We start from the raw sequence: 14,916 nt of genomic DNA, 5'->3' as shown, positions 1-14,916 counted from the left end.
GAGTAATATTGGTACAAAAAGCCTGTCGGGGCTCCGGGCAGGCCACGCAGCATTTTTGCCTATGGAAGACAGTTCAGCTTGGCTCACAATGTGACTCCATAGCTGCCATATTTTTCAGCTCTTGTTTAGAAGACACGTACAGTGAAAAGAACCAGCCCCATTTGGAGATATAGGTCATAAATATGTAGCTGGAGCAAGTGTTAATGACACCAGTGAAATTTTAAACAAAGAGTCTCATGGTAAAGCAGTGATACGATACCTGTGTGAGCCCTTCTCAGCCCTATTGCTCGTGTTGCATGCCGTAAGAGCAATGTGCAACACTTCCTGTGTGCGTTGCCGCTCAAGTATTCACTGTCAAAGTGAAAAAGTAAGTGCCTGCACGAGGTCTGGAGGCGGACCCAGGGAAAGGTGTGTGTGTGTGTGTTTTTTTGTCAATGTGTGCACAACAGATCAACTGCCACACAGAAGAATCTAAACTGTTTAAGTGCATGGTTTTAAAGATAGAGGGAGAATTTAAAATCAAACTTCCGAGAGTGCATGGCTCACTAACTTTCGCCCATTAATGATTAACCAGATCAAAGTCTATATTTTATAATACATGGATTTAAGAGCTGGTCAAAGCATGTATCATGAAGTGGTTAAGGAGGGAAATTATTTATAAATGAATTGGACTTTAGCACTCTTTTAGTTTGACCTACCAGTGAGAGAGTCAGAAAGACATACTGAAGGCGAATAAGTGAGCCAGCCTGTTCAGTGGGAAGGAAGAAAGCATGTTTGAATGTGCGTCTGTGTGCGCATAGCTGGAGGTTTTGTATCATTCGTGCCTCCATTCCTGGGAAGTGGAAAGGAGGGCCTAGAGAGTTATACACATGAACAGCTATGACCTTGCATTGTCCATGTAAAAAAAACATGAATGATACGGAAGAAAATATTTTTTAATTACTTAAAGTTCAAATTAAGGTATGCAGCTCGGTATGGACTATTTATAGCTCATATATGTCAAGTGAGTATTTAACAAGGAACAGATGTGATTTGAAATGCAATCGCCTGCTGAGAGATGGTGGAGAGGCAGTGTGGACGAGCGTGGAGAATGGAGAGATCAACAGCAGGAGAGAAAAAGAGCAGCACTGAACAGCCAGAGGCAACGCCTTCTCTCCTAAAGAGCTCCCACTTGCTGCCATGGAAACACTACGTATTCTGTCGGCGTGTGCGCGCACGGCAGGCTCTGTGTGTCACTGTGGACACACACACACACACACACACTGCATTAGCCAACAGCTGGTCACGCTGCTGCAGACTTCAGGGGGATGTGGAAGGGACGTGACGCTGTTTCGCTGGTGAGTAACCAGCCCCGCTCTCCCAGACTCAGCTGGCGCACTCACAATACTCCAGAGCGCTTTGTGTGTATGTGCATGTCCAGCTACGCTGTGTCCCTTTGGTCTGGATGGGACCTGCGCAGCAGCAGGTGGAAGCCCCTTTCAAGCTTGTTATCTGCTTTTGAATAAAGCTGCAGCAGGCGATCGGACGAAGAGCTTGGATGGACAAAGAGCGAGTGAGGGAGTCAAGGCAAGGGGCTTACTCCTACCCCCGGTGGCAGCAGAGCTTCGTCGAGTGGATGGGGGGGGGGGGGGCGCGGTGGGGCTGTTTAAGACACCATGTCTATGCGAGGGCCACCTGTCACTCAGGCCAGTGACTATGGCAACAAGCCCTGCGCAGTGCAGAGGGGAGGGAGGAGAGCGAGGGACAGATACCATGGCAACACAAGCTGTCACGGCAACAGCTCTGATGAAGGCTGAAGGGAGGGCAAATCTCCTTTAAAGAGACAGGAGCCCCTCCATAAGTTGATGACGTGTGTTAATCTTTAGTCATACGAAAACCTCTTGCTTCATTTATTTGACCAGAAAAGGCCATGGCAATGTCCTTGACAAGACTATAGGAAAGTGAGAGGAGGGGCAATAGGAGGCGTGTTGCCATGGCTCCATGCACCATTTCTGTTTTACTGATTCAATGCAGTGTACACATGTGCAGACATCAAATTACAGCATTAGGAGAGGGTCAAGGAAAATTATGTGGTACACTTCACACAGCTAGTGTTATAAACACCAAGCATCTATATTCTAGGCTTACTGCCAGTTTCACTGAACACTGAGGACCCAGTCTATGTGAAGAGCAATGGTTAAGTGCAAGTATAATCAATGGCAAGACGGAACTGTCCATTAGAGCAGACACTAGAGGGGCCCCGCTTTCATGAACAGTAACTTTAAACATGGTGGGAGTAATCCATGTAGAAAGACAGAATTTAATCAATTTAAGAAAAAGTCAGTCATAATAGAGGGCATACACTGAGGAGAGGGGGCAGAGAAAATCATATTACATCAACTAAGGGTGTCACATGAATGTGTGCAGTCAAACCAAAAAGAGGAGAGATGGGAACAGCGGTCTTGAAACTGAGAATTAACTTTTGGCCGAGAGCAAAGACCAAATATGGTTTGCAATGAATATGGGGAGAAAATGAGTAAATTAAATGATATTAAAAAAAGGTGTGAACAATGAAGGCTTGGTGTATTTGTCAGTGTTACTCACTCTGAGCCTGCAGCCATGTCCAGGTATGAGGTGTCTGTTGTATCCACCCCTACTGGGATGACTATGCTCATGACGTTCTCTGCTGATCAGTTCTTGTCCTACTGAGTCCAGAGAATGGGAGTCCAAAACACTGAGGCATGCCAGCCACAGCAGTCATTGCAGACATCTAAGTGCATCCACAAGGCCTGAACATGTAGTAAGAGAGGAGAGGAAAAAAGACAAAAGAGAAAGGGAACAGTTAGTATTTATAGAAGCATCCTTACAAGCAGACATTACTGATCAGTTCAACAATGCAATATTTCTTTCATACCAATAATTTAACAAACCTTTAGCAAACCTTCAAATTACAAGTGATTGTGAAAACAGGGTATTTCCTGCACACATTAGGTTTCATACTTTCATACTAAGAACACCACTTGACAGGGAAGTGCTTGGTAGGAATTCCCCCCCACCAAAGCTACAGAGTTGAGGTATTGACTGATGGAAAGCCAGAAGATACGTTATTGTGAGGCGAAGCCTGAGCTGCTGCTGTGAACTGCGCTAAAGCGACCTCTACACACAATCTGACAGGAATGCAGAAGGCTGCACTTTAAGAAAGCCCCCACAAAGGGGAGCAAGAGAACACAGAGCAGCCAGCCGCCATGAAAGGAGGGAGGAAAAACGCAACAACACAGAGGCCATTTTTCCCCCCCTGAAAGGGATGCTTTATTATAAGCATTTGTACACATATCTACAAAATTAAGACACACACAAAAGATTACACATTTTATTGCTAGCAAAGCTAACATTATGATAGTTGCTACAGTGAGGATTTCTACCAATTCATATAGAAACTGATGCTAGATATCAAGCAAGACCGTGGCATCAATAATTGACTGCATTGGGTGTCAGGCTTTGAATGTAGTGTCCCTTCGGACCGCAAGTGGGAGGCTAGTTGGACTAATAAATTATACATTAGCAATAGTATTGATGGGAATATTAAGCCATGTATTTGTGTCTGATGTGAATCCAGACGGGAGCATGTGTGTCAGTGTGGCTGCCCCTGATACAGAGAGCTCTGTTGATAAGCGGGATTAATGGGAGGGACAGATGCCGAGACAAAATAGGCTGGAGGTCACACCTCCGCCTGCTCATGCACACTGAGGCCAAACAAAGGCTCAGATCATGGCTTGTGGTATAGATGGGAGAGGGGTTACAAAGCAGGGATATGTCATGTATCGAGTAGGGACATACTTCAGAGACTTGGCAAGCAATGACACACCATCACACCAAAACATGTCTCTGCACGCCTATGAGATATCCCATTCTGGCCTCACCATGTCCTCTGACAAAAGACACACGGCTCTCTCCGAGAAGTCTGGATTTCATTACCAGGTTAGTCGTCAACCAGCATGGCCTCTATCAAGGGAATTTCACAAGAGATAAAACACACAACAGAAGAAGATTCTTTAAATAGGAAAACAGCTGTGGGAGTAAGTTCAGGTACTAATTCACCCAAATGCACTGCAATTTGAGCCAGCAGGACTGGTGAGAGGCTCGCAGACATGATAGCTGTCAACTCCAGGCCTAATTAATAGTAGGAAAAAGTCCCCCATGTGCCATGAGGCCAATGATAGGATCAACCTCCAAATTCTCTTCTGATTCTGTGTGCAGTGAGTGACTGGGGTTAAATACCAGGGCTTTATCTCTGGCAGAGGCGTTATTTGTTGGAAACTTGTGAAACCAGAACTTTTTCTTTCAACGAGGATAGGTCAAAAACGCTGAAATGACACACTTCTCCTCCTCTGTATTATTTGAATGGCCCAGTATGTTTCAGCACTGGTAAATAGATTTCCTTTAAAAGCAGTCTGTTCGTTCACTCTTCCACTCGGTTTCGTCTCCACTTCATCCAGGGAATCCTGCTGTCACAACTAAGGAATGCACACACAAGCTCACGTTCCCCCCCCCCCCCTTCTCCACACACACAAACAGATAAAGAACCCCTTGCCCTGTCCTTTAAAACATTCTTCTCTAGAAGTAGGAGCTGTGCGCACGTATACATGAACTGCACTGCAGCCAGACACAGCTAAGACTCACAAAGGGCAAGTGGAAAAAAGAAAAACAAGTACAGTACAGCAGCATTCCTGACTAAATCTGAACTGCGCTGTGACTGCCTCTGCCTGCTCCTCCTACTTCCTCTAGAAGAGCTGTCTATCACCCCGGAGAAACGCAGCCAAAGAAAGGAAAAGAAAAAAGAAAAAAAAATATCACCCCCCCCTTCCTGTGCCCAGTCACCCCGCCCAGCCGGATTTCTCTCCCTCCTCTGTGCATTTCCTAAATAAACTCGAGACAGTAACGCAGAGCGAAGGGGAAGGGGAGTGTCACAGACGCAGTTCCTAATTACAAGGAGCTTGGGAGAGACCATTTAAAGTCACCTTTGGCCAAATCCACTGCTGTTATGGAAACGCACGAGGATCGAGGGGTGGGGAAAATGGGGAACAGGCACAGGGGAGGCTGAGTGACATAAAGACGTGGTGAAAGTGGACATTCGCATAAACAAGCCATGGGATGGAAGCAATTTGTTTTTGCAGTACGTCTCCCTTCTCTAAAACGATTCACCTTTCATTCTCTCTCGGAAGAGATTTCCTTGTGCTGTACGGAGCTTTAAAAATCATCCACAGCCCTTCCATTTCAGAGGGCAGCGGGGTGGGGGAGGTGTACATGGGGTCTGTCTGACAGTGACGCTACACAGCCTAGACCTGGGTGGACTCTGGGTGGCAGAGTGGAGCACATAGTGTAACCCAGTCTCTCCTTTCTCCTCCTTCCCTCCCTCAGCAAGGGGACACAGTCACGTCATTGTGTGGGGAATAACTATCCTTTTAAGACCCAACCGCACTGAAGTCAGCGAGGGAAAACCCACATCACCACACGCAAAACCATGTCGCTACATGCAACAGCTTTCCTCTCTCCTCGGCGTATTACCACTGCTCTATGTGCAAGTGTTTTGATTCTCGTTTTCGCAGCCACGATCTCAGCAGATTATGTTTTTCGATAAGCAGGAGTAGCAACAGAAAATTAGGGATTCCAACTGATTCCCCCTCTGCCAAACTTATGTGACTGCACACAATCCTCATAACTGGCTGCAATGACTCAGCTCCTAAACAAGCGGATGAAACAAACTCGTACAAATACAGCGATGTACACACGACGAAGCACAACCCAGATGGAATGTAGGTCTGGCCCTCTTTTTCACGGCAGCCACAGTGGGACACATTGCATCTGCCCTGTCCTTCATAAATCAGTGTGCCCATGCCTGCCAGCGCTCCCTCTGCACTTGAGCAGTGAAGGTGAAGTGATACATCAATACAGCAGGGGATATGGTCCACACAAGCAATTTTTGTGGCCACAATAGGAACAGTGCTGTTGAGAATGCAAGTCAATATCTCAGCTGACTGTGAAGATAAGCCCATCAGATGACACTTGATGTGTTGCAGTGTCCTATGAGTAGCACCTAGTGAACAACGCAGAAGGGCCAGCAGAGCATCAGGCCGATGGGGAAACAAAGTTTAAAGAATATTTTTAGGGCTAGATGAAATATGACAGTGGGCATGGAGCTGCAACTGAAAAAATCGCCTCACTCTACCATACCCTTATCTGCATTAGGAATTGTATATGGTTGTGATGTAATAAGATGTGAGACATAAAATCCTAATACAGCATCCCAAGGACAAAAAGAAAAACAATATCCTCTGTACTCAGATCAAACAGCCAGAGAGTGAGTGAGTTAAAGTCAGCAGGAACAGGATCTGGCAGCAAAGCTGGGGCAGCCCTCCTGTAGTCTGAGTAATGTCTCTTCAAGAGAACCCCCGGGGCAAGATCTCTCCATCTCACTCCTGCTTACAGCGTATCACAGCCTGGCTCTGTATGGTCAACGGTAACTTCCTTTTAACATTTGCAAATTAGACAGGTAAACATAACAGTGCATCGGTATGTCTGTGTGACCGAGCTTGTGATGGCCGAAATGTCATGGACCTGGAAAGCTATCCTGGTTGTCAGAGCAGGCACATATGCTTGCAGCTGGAAGCTAATTACAGCATTTGGAGCAATGTAATTTGCAGCCAATTACAATGTGAGTTATGCATGTGCATGTGTGTCCAGAGTAAATGGGGGACAGGCAACTCAGCATCTATGGGGCAAAAGAACAGTAAGAGCCACTCAGGTCCCATTACAACAGTGTTCAAGGATCAATTTCACGCCTGGACCGCAGTGCTATTACATCACCAACATCGATGGCACATCCCCTCTTTATTCGTCCCATCCTGCGTTGTGCTACTAGTACCAATGAATACTATTGTAACACAGGCACAGCAACAGGAAGGAGGTTTGGGAGGCAAAGCGGGGCTGCAGCTTCAGCAGCTTCAGCAGCTCCAACCCTAAAGCCACCTGTCGGGGAAGCGGCTTGCTAGCTTAAAGAGGGATCTGATACGGCCCAGCTCGCAGCACAAAAACAGGTCACCTGAGCCCTGGCTTCTCCTCCCAGCTGGGATACCATGTGACTTTGTTGGGCCCCAGAGTTGGGCCGCTTTGTCTCTAGGTCTCTCAGGGTCTGGGTACCACACAAGTAAGATCACTGGAGACTAGGCCACAGCCACACAGCTTACATGATGAGGTATTCATCTACAGAGACACTTCACCAACACAGATGTGCTACTGTTTCAGGGATACGATTATTGTCTGGAGACTGGGATGAGCACAATAACAAGGGAGCTCGTCCCAGTACAGGAAAGACTGAGGAGTCTGTGGTCTGTATCTGCCCCCATCAATGTGTCAATCCACCTGCTTGACTTCTTTTTTGTGTCCCTTTCTGCGGTGCATACTGAAAAATGAAATAGTTCTGCGCTGGCTATTTGATTGTATGCGTGTCTGAGAGTCTGTCCCTAGACAGTTAGGGTGAGAGGAAAGATGTGTCATCTGAGACCACCTGCCAGAGCGCCCGGTCCCTATGGCAGAGGGGGAGTGGCAACTCACCTCCCGTCACTATCTCTGTCAACAAAGCAAGCAAACACACTTTGCTGCTGCAAAAAGCAACCAGGAACACATACAGCCAGTCAGGTATTTAACACTTTCCAAGCTCTAGTATCATGTAGAAGGCAGGACAAAGGTGTACCAAGACAGAGGCCGTTCATTCTTTACAAGGAAGAACACGATGGCTGGGGATTTTGTGTATTATGTAGCAGAGACTGATTACGCACAGCAGGGCCCTCTCACTCATGTAGTAGTAATACATTCTCCACTCAAGAGAAGACCCTTTGACACTTACTATTATGTGAACCATACAGGCAGCTGAAATTCATTAGAATGAAACAGACTCTGAATGAATTGAAGTCATGTGGACCATTCAAATGTGTAGTCATGTTTATGATGGTAAAGTGACTTGAAACTGACCCTCTTTTGTCTGCATATTTCACATTGTATGGTTTGAAGGGGTCGGAGGCCTGTGTCATGCACTATTCCTGTTACTGACAAATTCAAACATTAGTTGAAACAATACAACACCCTCATCTGACAGCTAAACAATGGTTTGCGGTCATATAAATGACATGTATGTTGTTGATAGCTTGAACTACAATGTAACTAAGCTAATTTGTGATTATATGTGCTTCAGCAACTATGAAATGTTGACATGGCAATAGCTATGAAGAGACATTTCAGCTCAACAAAGTGCCAAAGTTGGTCCCACAGCGTGGTGGAGAGGAAAGGACAGCTGTGGCACACCATCGCAGGGCTTTGCGAGAGCCCAAATGACTTGAAAACACCATCCTGGAAAGTAGTTTTGATTAGATTCCCTCAATATTATCATGTCTAATATGTTATATGATGATAGTCACTGTGGTTAAAATACAATCTCAGGGCAAATTTTTTGTTTAATAAACATTCAACGTTGAACATACTATATGCGATTGTGCTACGGCAATATGCAAGATTAGTATCCAATGAGATCAAGGCAATGTTTTGGGGAGAATTTCTTTAAACAAAACATGAAAATATGTGTCATGCGGATGTAGGCTATAATATTACCTTGCTAAACATACATACATTCTAATATTGTGTTTCATGTTTGTTTATGATGATTCTTAAGAAAAAGCAAAGTAAATATTCAACTGATTTATTTCTTTGAATTATCCCCCCTTAAGTAAAACTGAAATTAAAAAAAATCATCCACATCAATTGTTTTCAATAAATCATTGAATGCATTTCTATCACACTGAATGAGGTACATGTAAAGAAATGCAAACCATGGGTGTAGGAGACAAACTATATGATGTTAACTTAGTAAAGATGATTTCAGGGAGGGGATATTACAAGTCTGTAATATATGTATTTAGACAAAGAGTTATGCTTGTTTATCACATAAAACGTAATGCTGTCAAAAGTATAGAAGATATGAAGGTGCCCTTTATGGTATATTGCAGTAGTCGCGTCTAATTCTCTATGATGATCAACCTCAGTCCCAACATTACAACACAAAACAAGAGCGATAGCATAAGCCGTGACGCATGTTACAGGGATACTATGTTATTCGTTTTGGGAATAGGCACAACGGCGTCAGCGATTGTAACGACGACAAGACAAAAAAGGCGCAGTATTATCGACGTATGATCTAGATTGTTTGGTTATTGTTATGTCTAAACTTATCTAAAATAAAAAATCATGTGTTGTGTAGTTGCTTCCCTGTGAGTATGTCGGCGCTGCAGTCAGTCCTGCCGATAGGGGTGTGGAGGGTACAACGTTGCTATTATGTTACCACAACACCCTGGTGCTGTCGCCATTTTCATAGCGCTTTTCTCAGGACTGCGAGACAATCGTGTGGCCAGGGGAGCCTCGGCATGGAGGAAAATCCCCAAGAATGCATTCAATCGCCTCTTTCATACACTCTGCCTTAAGTATCACTCTGTCTCTGTGTTGTTACCATTACAGTTTTTTGTGAGTCCGTCGACAGCAAAGCCAGGAAGCTAATCGGCTAGCAATTATGGCCAGCAATGGCCTCTGGAAATGTAGCAGGCTAATGCCATTCGGAGTAGCGAAACAATCGACGCACGAATCGCCTAACATTTTACTTTTTTTAATGGTTACGCAGAGAGCGAAAGAAGAGCAACGTTTAACAACGATGGCTGTTCACTTGGACCGTAAATAAGTGCCAAAATGACGGTGTAAAGAAACCTACAAAGCTAGCTGTAACCAACGGGAGCTAACGGCATAATGCGTAGAGGGTTAAAGTTAGCAAAGCGAGCTATTAACGACACGAAAGAAGTGGATTAATACTTGGCTCGCCGCAGGGAGGAAGGAGTCACAACATAAGCGTCGAGAGAGAGGACTGCTTGGGGACAAACCAGGGCCGATTGTACATTAATACGTTGATTCGATTATAAGTCTAACAAATTGCGACATTGTATTTCAGCATGGCTATGGTTGCCAGTCGGTATGGAGTTACAGATTGTATGAGGTCGAGATGCCCAAATGAAACACCCCCTCCCCCACGCTTGCAGCATTTGAACCTAATACACCCTGAATCTAAATTAAGTGATCGCGAAATGTACTTTTACGTCCGATAAATAACACAATAGTCGTTAGATCCTCGTCTGACATTGGGTCTATTCACGATTACTTCTACTCATAACTACCGATTCCATAAAAGCCTCGTAGCCTGGGTTACTGCGCAATGTAGCTGGGCATTTAAGCTATTTTAACGGCTGATTTCCGCTTTAGGTCGACCGGGACATAACAGACTAAACGATCTTCATCTATCTATTTACATGCATGCATAAGCGCATTGTTCTCTGGCTTTGAACAGTGGCATTGTATGAAATTTCGCTGAACGGAAATAATGTCCCGTGTTCTGGTAAGCAGGGTGGGAGCCACAACGACACATTCAAGCTTGTAACTAGTGCTAAATGTACCATTTCGTGCTGGTTGACAGTGTTGCAAACACTGTGATCGAGTAAGAAAATGTACCCTAAAAGAACTGGTGCGTTTTGCCAACCGCTGCAAGGACCTTTGCTAATGTATAGTAGATGTACTGGTTGAAAATAAAGCGGGTAGCGTTACATTATGAGGTCACATTATTTACGTTACAGTAAAACGAATGAAACCGTGCGCAATACGGCCTGCCGTGTCCCTATGTCAAACCAAACACCGAGAGAGTCCCCCCTCTGGTTCTAGTCAAAGTGCGAATCATATATATACCGTTATGTCGTGCTTTTGAGGACAAGTTCACCACTGGCAATGTTAAATGTTGACCGAGTCTGTATGCTGTAGCGAAGACGTTACACGTTAGGCTATGGGACAGCCATTAATCTAATTGCAGCGTTTTCGTCTTGCGTTGCCGATAACGTTAATGTGTGTTTGGTTTTCAAACTGCTTAGGCCATTGGGAAACCGCTACATTGCCGGCACGATCCTGTAAATAATATTTAGGTGATAACTTTGTATGACGTTTCGTGTATCGCTACACTATCAAAGAGGAATCAGAGCCCTGTTCGGTCTGTGTCAAGCTAATTTGAGCTAGTAGCATGCGCTAGTTAGCAAGTGGTCTCCAGGCGTTATGCTTGCCAACTTGACACTTAGGCTACACTGGAAACTTGCGTCACCTAGTTAGCGGTTTTCAAAATTGATTAAGGCAAACATGAACGGAATGGACACGTAGCGTTATAGTACCTGAACAGTGTTGTTCAGCTAGTTAGCAAGCTATACCCAGCTAGATAGTACAACTACGTTAGCCAGCATCAGCATGATGTGCCTAGCCAGCTAACTAAAGCCAACAATAGCCTTTCGGGTCGGATTTGTGTTCACCCCACAACTACAACATAATACAGTTTACTCACCGTTTTATGTCCACTCTGGATGATCTGAATAGCGAATAAGGGGACCTGGGTAAGACCCCCGTCGCTTTCCACACAGCTTCCACAACCAAAACAATACTTCTGTCCACACACTGCGGATCCCTAGCAAAGCTTTAAAATGTTTGTATATAAATGTGTCCTCTAAATAGACATTTCCTGTGAGAAATCTCTTGCTTCTTGTTTTACGAAGTGACCCGAATTTCACAAGAAATCAATTCGAAACAGTTAAAACTGTGCCCTGGTCATAGGCGACTTTTCGAAATTAGATCCCCTCAAACCAGTCTCTTTTCCCTTTGCAAAAATGGCGGCCCTGCCAGGACTGCCGAGACTCCGCCTCCCCCACGAGCCCCCCTCCCTCCCCATCACTAAACCCGAGCTCCGCCTCCACACACTGCGGGGTTACACTCCCGATTTTACAGGGGCGCCGTGACCGTGCTCCTTGCGCGTCCACGACTGCGATTCTTCAAGAAGACAAGCCATTGCTATTTCTGTCGGCAACGCTCTGGATTTTACGCTGTGCTCCACTCTTTGCAACAATGCATGTCAATCGGACAATTAGCAGACAAACTGGACCATAGCGTGTTAATCTAATTATACGAGATAATTACACTTGCGGGAGACACAACGCAGGTGGTTTAGTCATTGTTTGTCTTATGATTTTTAAAAATAGCACATCAAATAAATCTTACGCATTGCATGTAGCACATTTGCAATGCACTGGTGCTGGTGCTTTAACGTCTGCGCGATTTTGATCATCTCGTGAAAGTGAAGTCGACAAAAATATGTGTGTTTATCAGGAGGGTTATGTTTAAATTACCTTCCCCTCCTGTTTCCTCTTTTTCCTCTCAGGGTGAAAGGAATATTTTTGCCTCAACACTACCCCACGTGTAGCCAGTTTTATATTACATTTAATATCTACAATGCTTTTGTTTGTTTTTAGATCCATAAACAGACTGCTAAAGGCACAAATGACACCCCAAAATATTCTTTATTAACCTACAAGAATGTGAACGTTAACAAATCCGAGAGGGGGTTATTTTGAACGAAAATCCTGGATTTTTTTTTTTTTTTACCACTTCCATAGCTGAAAAGAAACATCCCCAACACAGGAGGAGGCAACTAAGCTGTTATGTAACCCCTTACACAAGAGCAGCGTTTTGTATATTGAACTGATGTTTGGAATGGGTAACCATGAAACACTGACCAATAACATTATTAAATCAAGGACAAAGAAAATGGACCATATGGGACTACAGCATTATTGAACTTGAACCACATAAACCACACACACACACACGCACACACACACACACACTGAAGCCTTGGCCTACATGTTTGCAGATCTACGCTTGGCTTGAAGTCGAAATGTCAAGTGCACACAATAAGAAAACTCAACTCACTCACACTTTTTGGCTTACAAACATTTTAATTTACTTTAATAATTTTCAACCTTCCCAAATCAAAGCAAATATCTGTGTTATGCCATTTAACCATCAGCTAGTAAGTTGTGTAGTACAACCATTTAGATGTCTTTAACAACCATCACAAGCCGTGGGGTGAGACATGATTAACACAGAAATAATCATCGTAGCATATTTCCGATGGATTTATTGTTGTGGTAGATACGCTGCTGCCAGATCTCCAGAAATGTGTCTGTAGAAATCCCTTTGACATCATATGTTGAGAGAGGATGTTCTCATCGTTTCCATGTAATGACCCTCCCCCACCCGAAACCGCATCCCCCCGCGCATGCGCACTCGTGCGAGACAGCTGCAAGCCCCGCAACTGCTCGGTGCGCGGGCAGGCAGGTTTTGTGCAATAAACGTGGGGGAGGACGGGGGGTAAAAGTTGGGCCGAGCGAGCCGCCGATACCCGCTTCCTTACGGAAATGTGTGTAAAACGGCTGTGGAGGATACAGCGGTGAAACCGTCACTCGATTTTTCGGCGGAGAGGACATGTATCTGTGACCGTTGTTCCCACCGCGTTTTGGTCCGCAGATGATCTGACCTCTTTTATGTCAATATAATGATGCACAGTTGATGGGGAGGTTAACCACTGTACAAACAGACATTGATGAAAATTGGTCATTTTTGAGCACCGGTTCTGATGACATCATGCAGCTACTATTTGTGGGCGGGCGCTGAGCTGTGAGGGGAAAGGGGCGCAACCGGAGAGCATGTACGACCAGGCGCCATTAGGTAACAAAGTGCGGCGTTTGTGTTTATATTTGTAAAGAGGCTTCCCGGTAGGTAACCGGCAGACGGCTCGACGTGTTTCGTGAAGAAGTGGAACATTCACTGTTTGTGTCGGGTGATAAACACGACTTCCTGTCGTTAAACGAAACCCCGTAACGTTGTCGGTTGGGAACAAGATGGCGTCGAGGATTTCTTTCTTTTCGTGTACGGGTCGAGGTCGAGCACTCTTTGGGCGGCGGCGCCGTGCGCGTTCTCGCTACAATGTTATTATTTCCTGTTTCGCATCACGAGAAAGTGGCGTCGTCGCTTAGTTCTTCGCCATGGCGGCAGACCTGAGAGGTGAACCGTGTGCAAATTATTTCACATTCTTTGTTTGTGATGATTCAGTTTTAACTTAATGCCCGAATAAAGTCACGTTTTTTTTCCGTGGCAATGTGACGACAGACAAACCCCAGCCATTGTACAGTGCGAGTTATGTCGTCATCTGTGTCCTTCCAGGTTACACAAGCACTAAACATGCCTCTGCCACTTTTCACGACATTAAACGGCCTTGTTCATAAAGGGAATACACGGACATGTAAAACACAACAGCAGTGCACCATCCGGTTGAGTTCCCCCTTACCAGTTAGTTTTAGCTTTTGACCCCATCTAGTGGGCCAATCAGGACACATTTATATTATATTGTTTCCCCCATCTGTTATTACATTTTAGCTCTATTTGTGTGCTCTTTGCGGTGAATTAAATAAGTTAAACACCGTCACGTTCGTTACGTGGCATGTTTCAGCAGTGGAAGAAGTGTTCCCAGCAATCCCACACTGAAAATACTCAAACTACACTCATCCTGCATGCAAAACCTGACTAGTAAAACTTCATTAGTGTTATCAGCAATATTTAAGTATCATAACTAAAAGTATGCATTATGCTAAAAATGGTCCCTCTCAATGTTAACTTTTACATCTGGAGCCTAGTCAATTAAGTCTGTCCTAACTTTAAGGTGTTTATTGCCAAATTCACATAGAAAGATTTTGCCTTGGTGTTCAGTGCGCATAATAATTCAAAAATAATGAACAATAAAGCAACGTACTGCAGTCAAGAACATAAATGAAAAAAATATATATAAACGAAAAAAGACACTTTATAGCCTACTGTATACATATGCAGCCATATGTACACTGTATGATATTGATATGTACAGTATATATGGTGTTTGAATGGTGTCTGTGTACAGATCTATGTTGCATAAAATGGAAACACTTAAAA

At 44.5% G+C, this 14,916-nt stretch overlaps 2 protein-coding genes across 9 annotated transcripts in view; one reads left to right on the top strand and one right to left on the bottom strand.

The window, feature by feature from the left end:
- Nucleotides 1-11,787, bottom strand: part of kmt2e (lysine (K)-specific methyltransferase 2E) — a 28,412-nt gene extending 16,625 nt beyond the window's left edge. For 5 of the 8 annotated variants that reach the window (XM_084038401.1, XM_084038404.1, XM_084038406.1 and 2 more), the window contains exons 1-2: nt 11,444-11,787; nt 2,584-2,768 (exon numbers count right to left, since the gene is read on the bottom strand). In XM_084038401.1, coding sequence (XP_083894527.1) covers nt 2,584-2,654 — 71 coding nt within the window. In that variant the 5' untranslated portion in view covers nt 2,655-2,768; nt 11,444-11,787. Of the gene's footprint in view, nt 1-259; nt 356-2,583; nt 2,769-7,078; nt 7,208-11,443 lie in introns of those variants that run through there. The other 3 variants (XM_084038405.1, XM_084038402.1, XM_084038408.1) reach the window with 3 other exon arrangements.
- The window catches only part of lhfpl3 (LHFPL tetraspan subfamily member 3), a 244,381-nt gene that overhangs the window by 53,364 nt on the left and 176,101 nt on the right, over nt 1-14,916 (top strand). The window lies entirely within an intron of this gene.

The sequence above is a fragment of the Eutrigla gurnardus genome (assembly GCF_963514095.1).
Source record: "Eutrigla gurnardus genome assembly, chromosome: 21".
Taxonomy (NCBI): Eukaryota; Metazoa; Chordata; class Actinopteri; order Perciformes; family Triglidae; genus Eutrigla; species Eutrigla gurnardus.
This window is presented reverse-complemented; position numbering and strand designations above follow the sequence as displayed.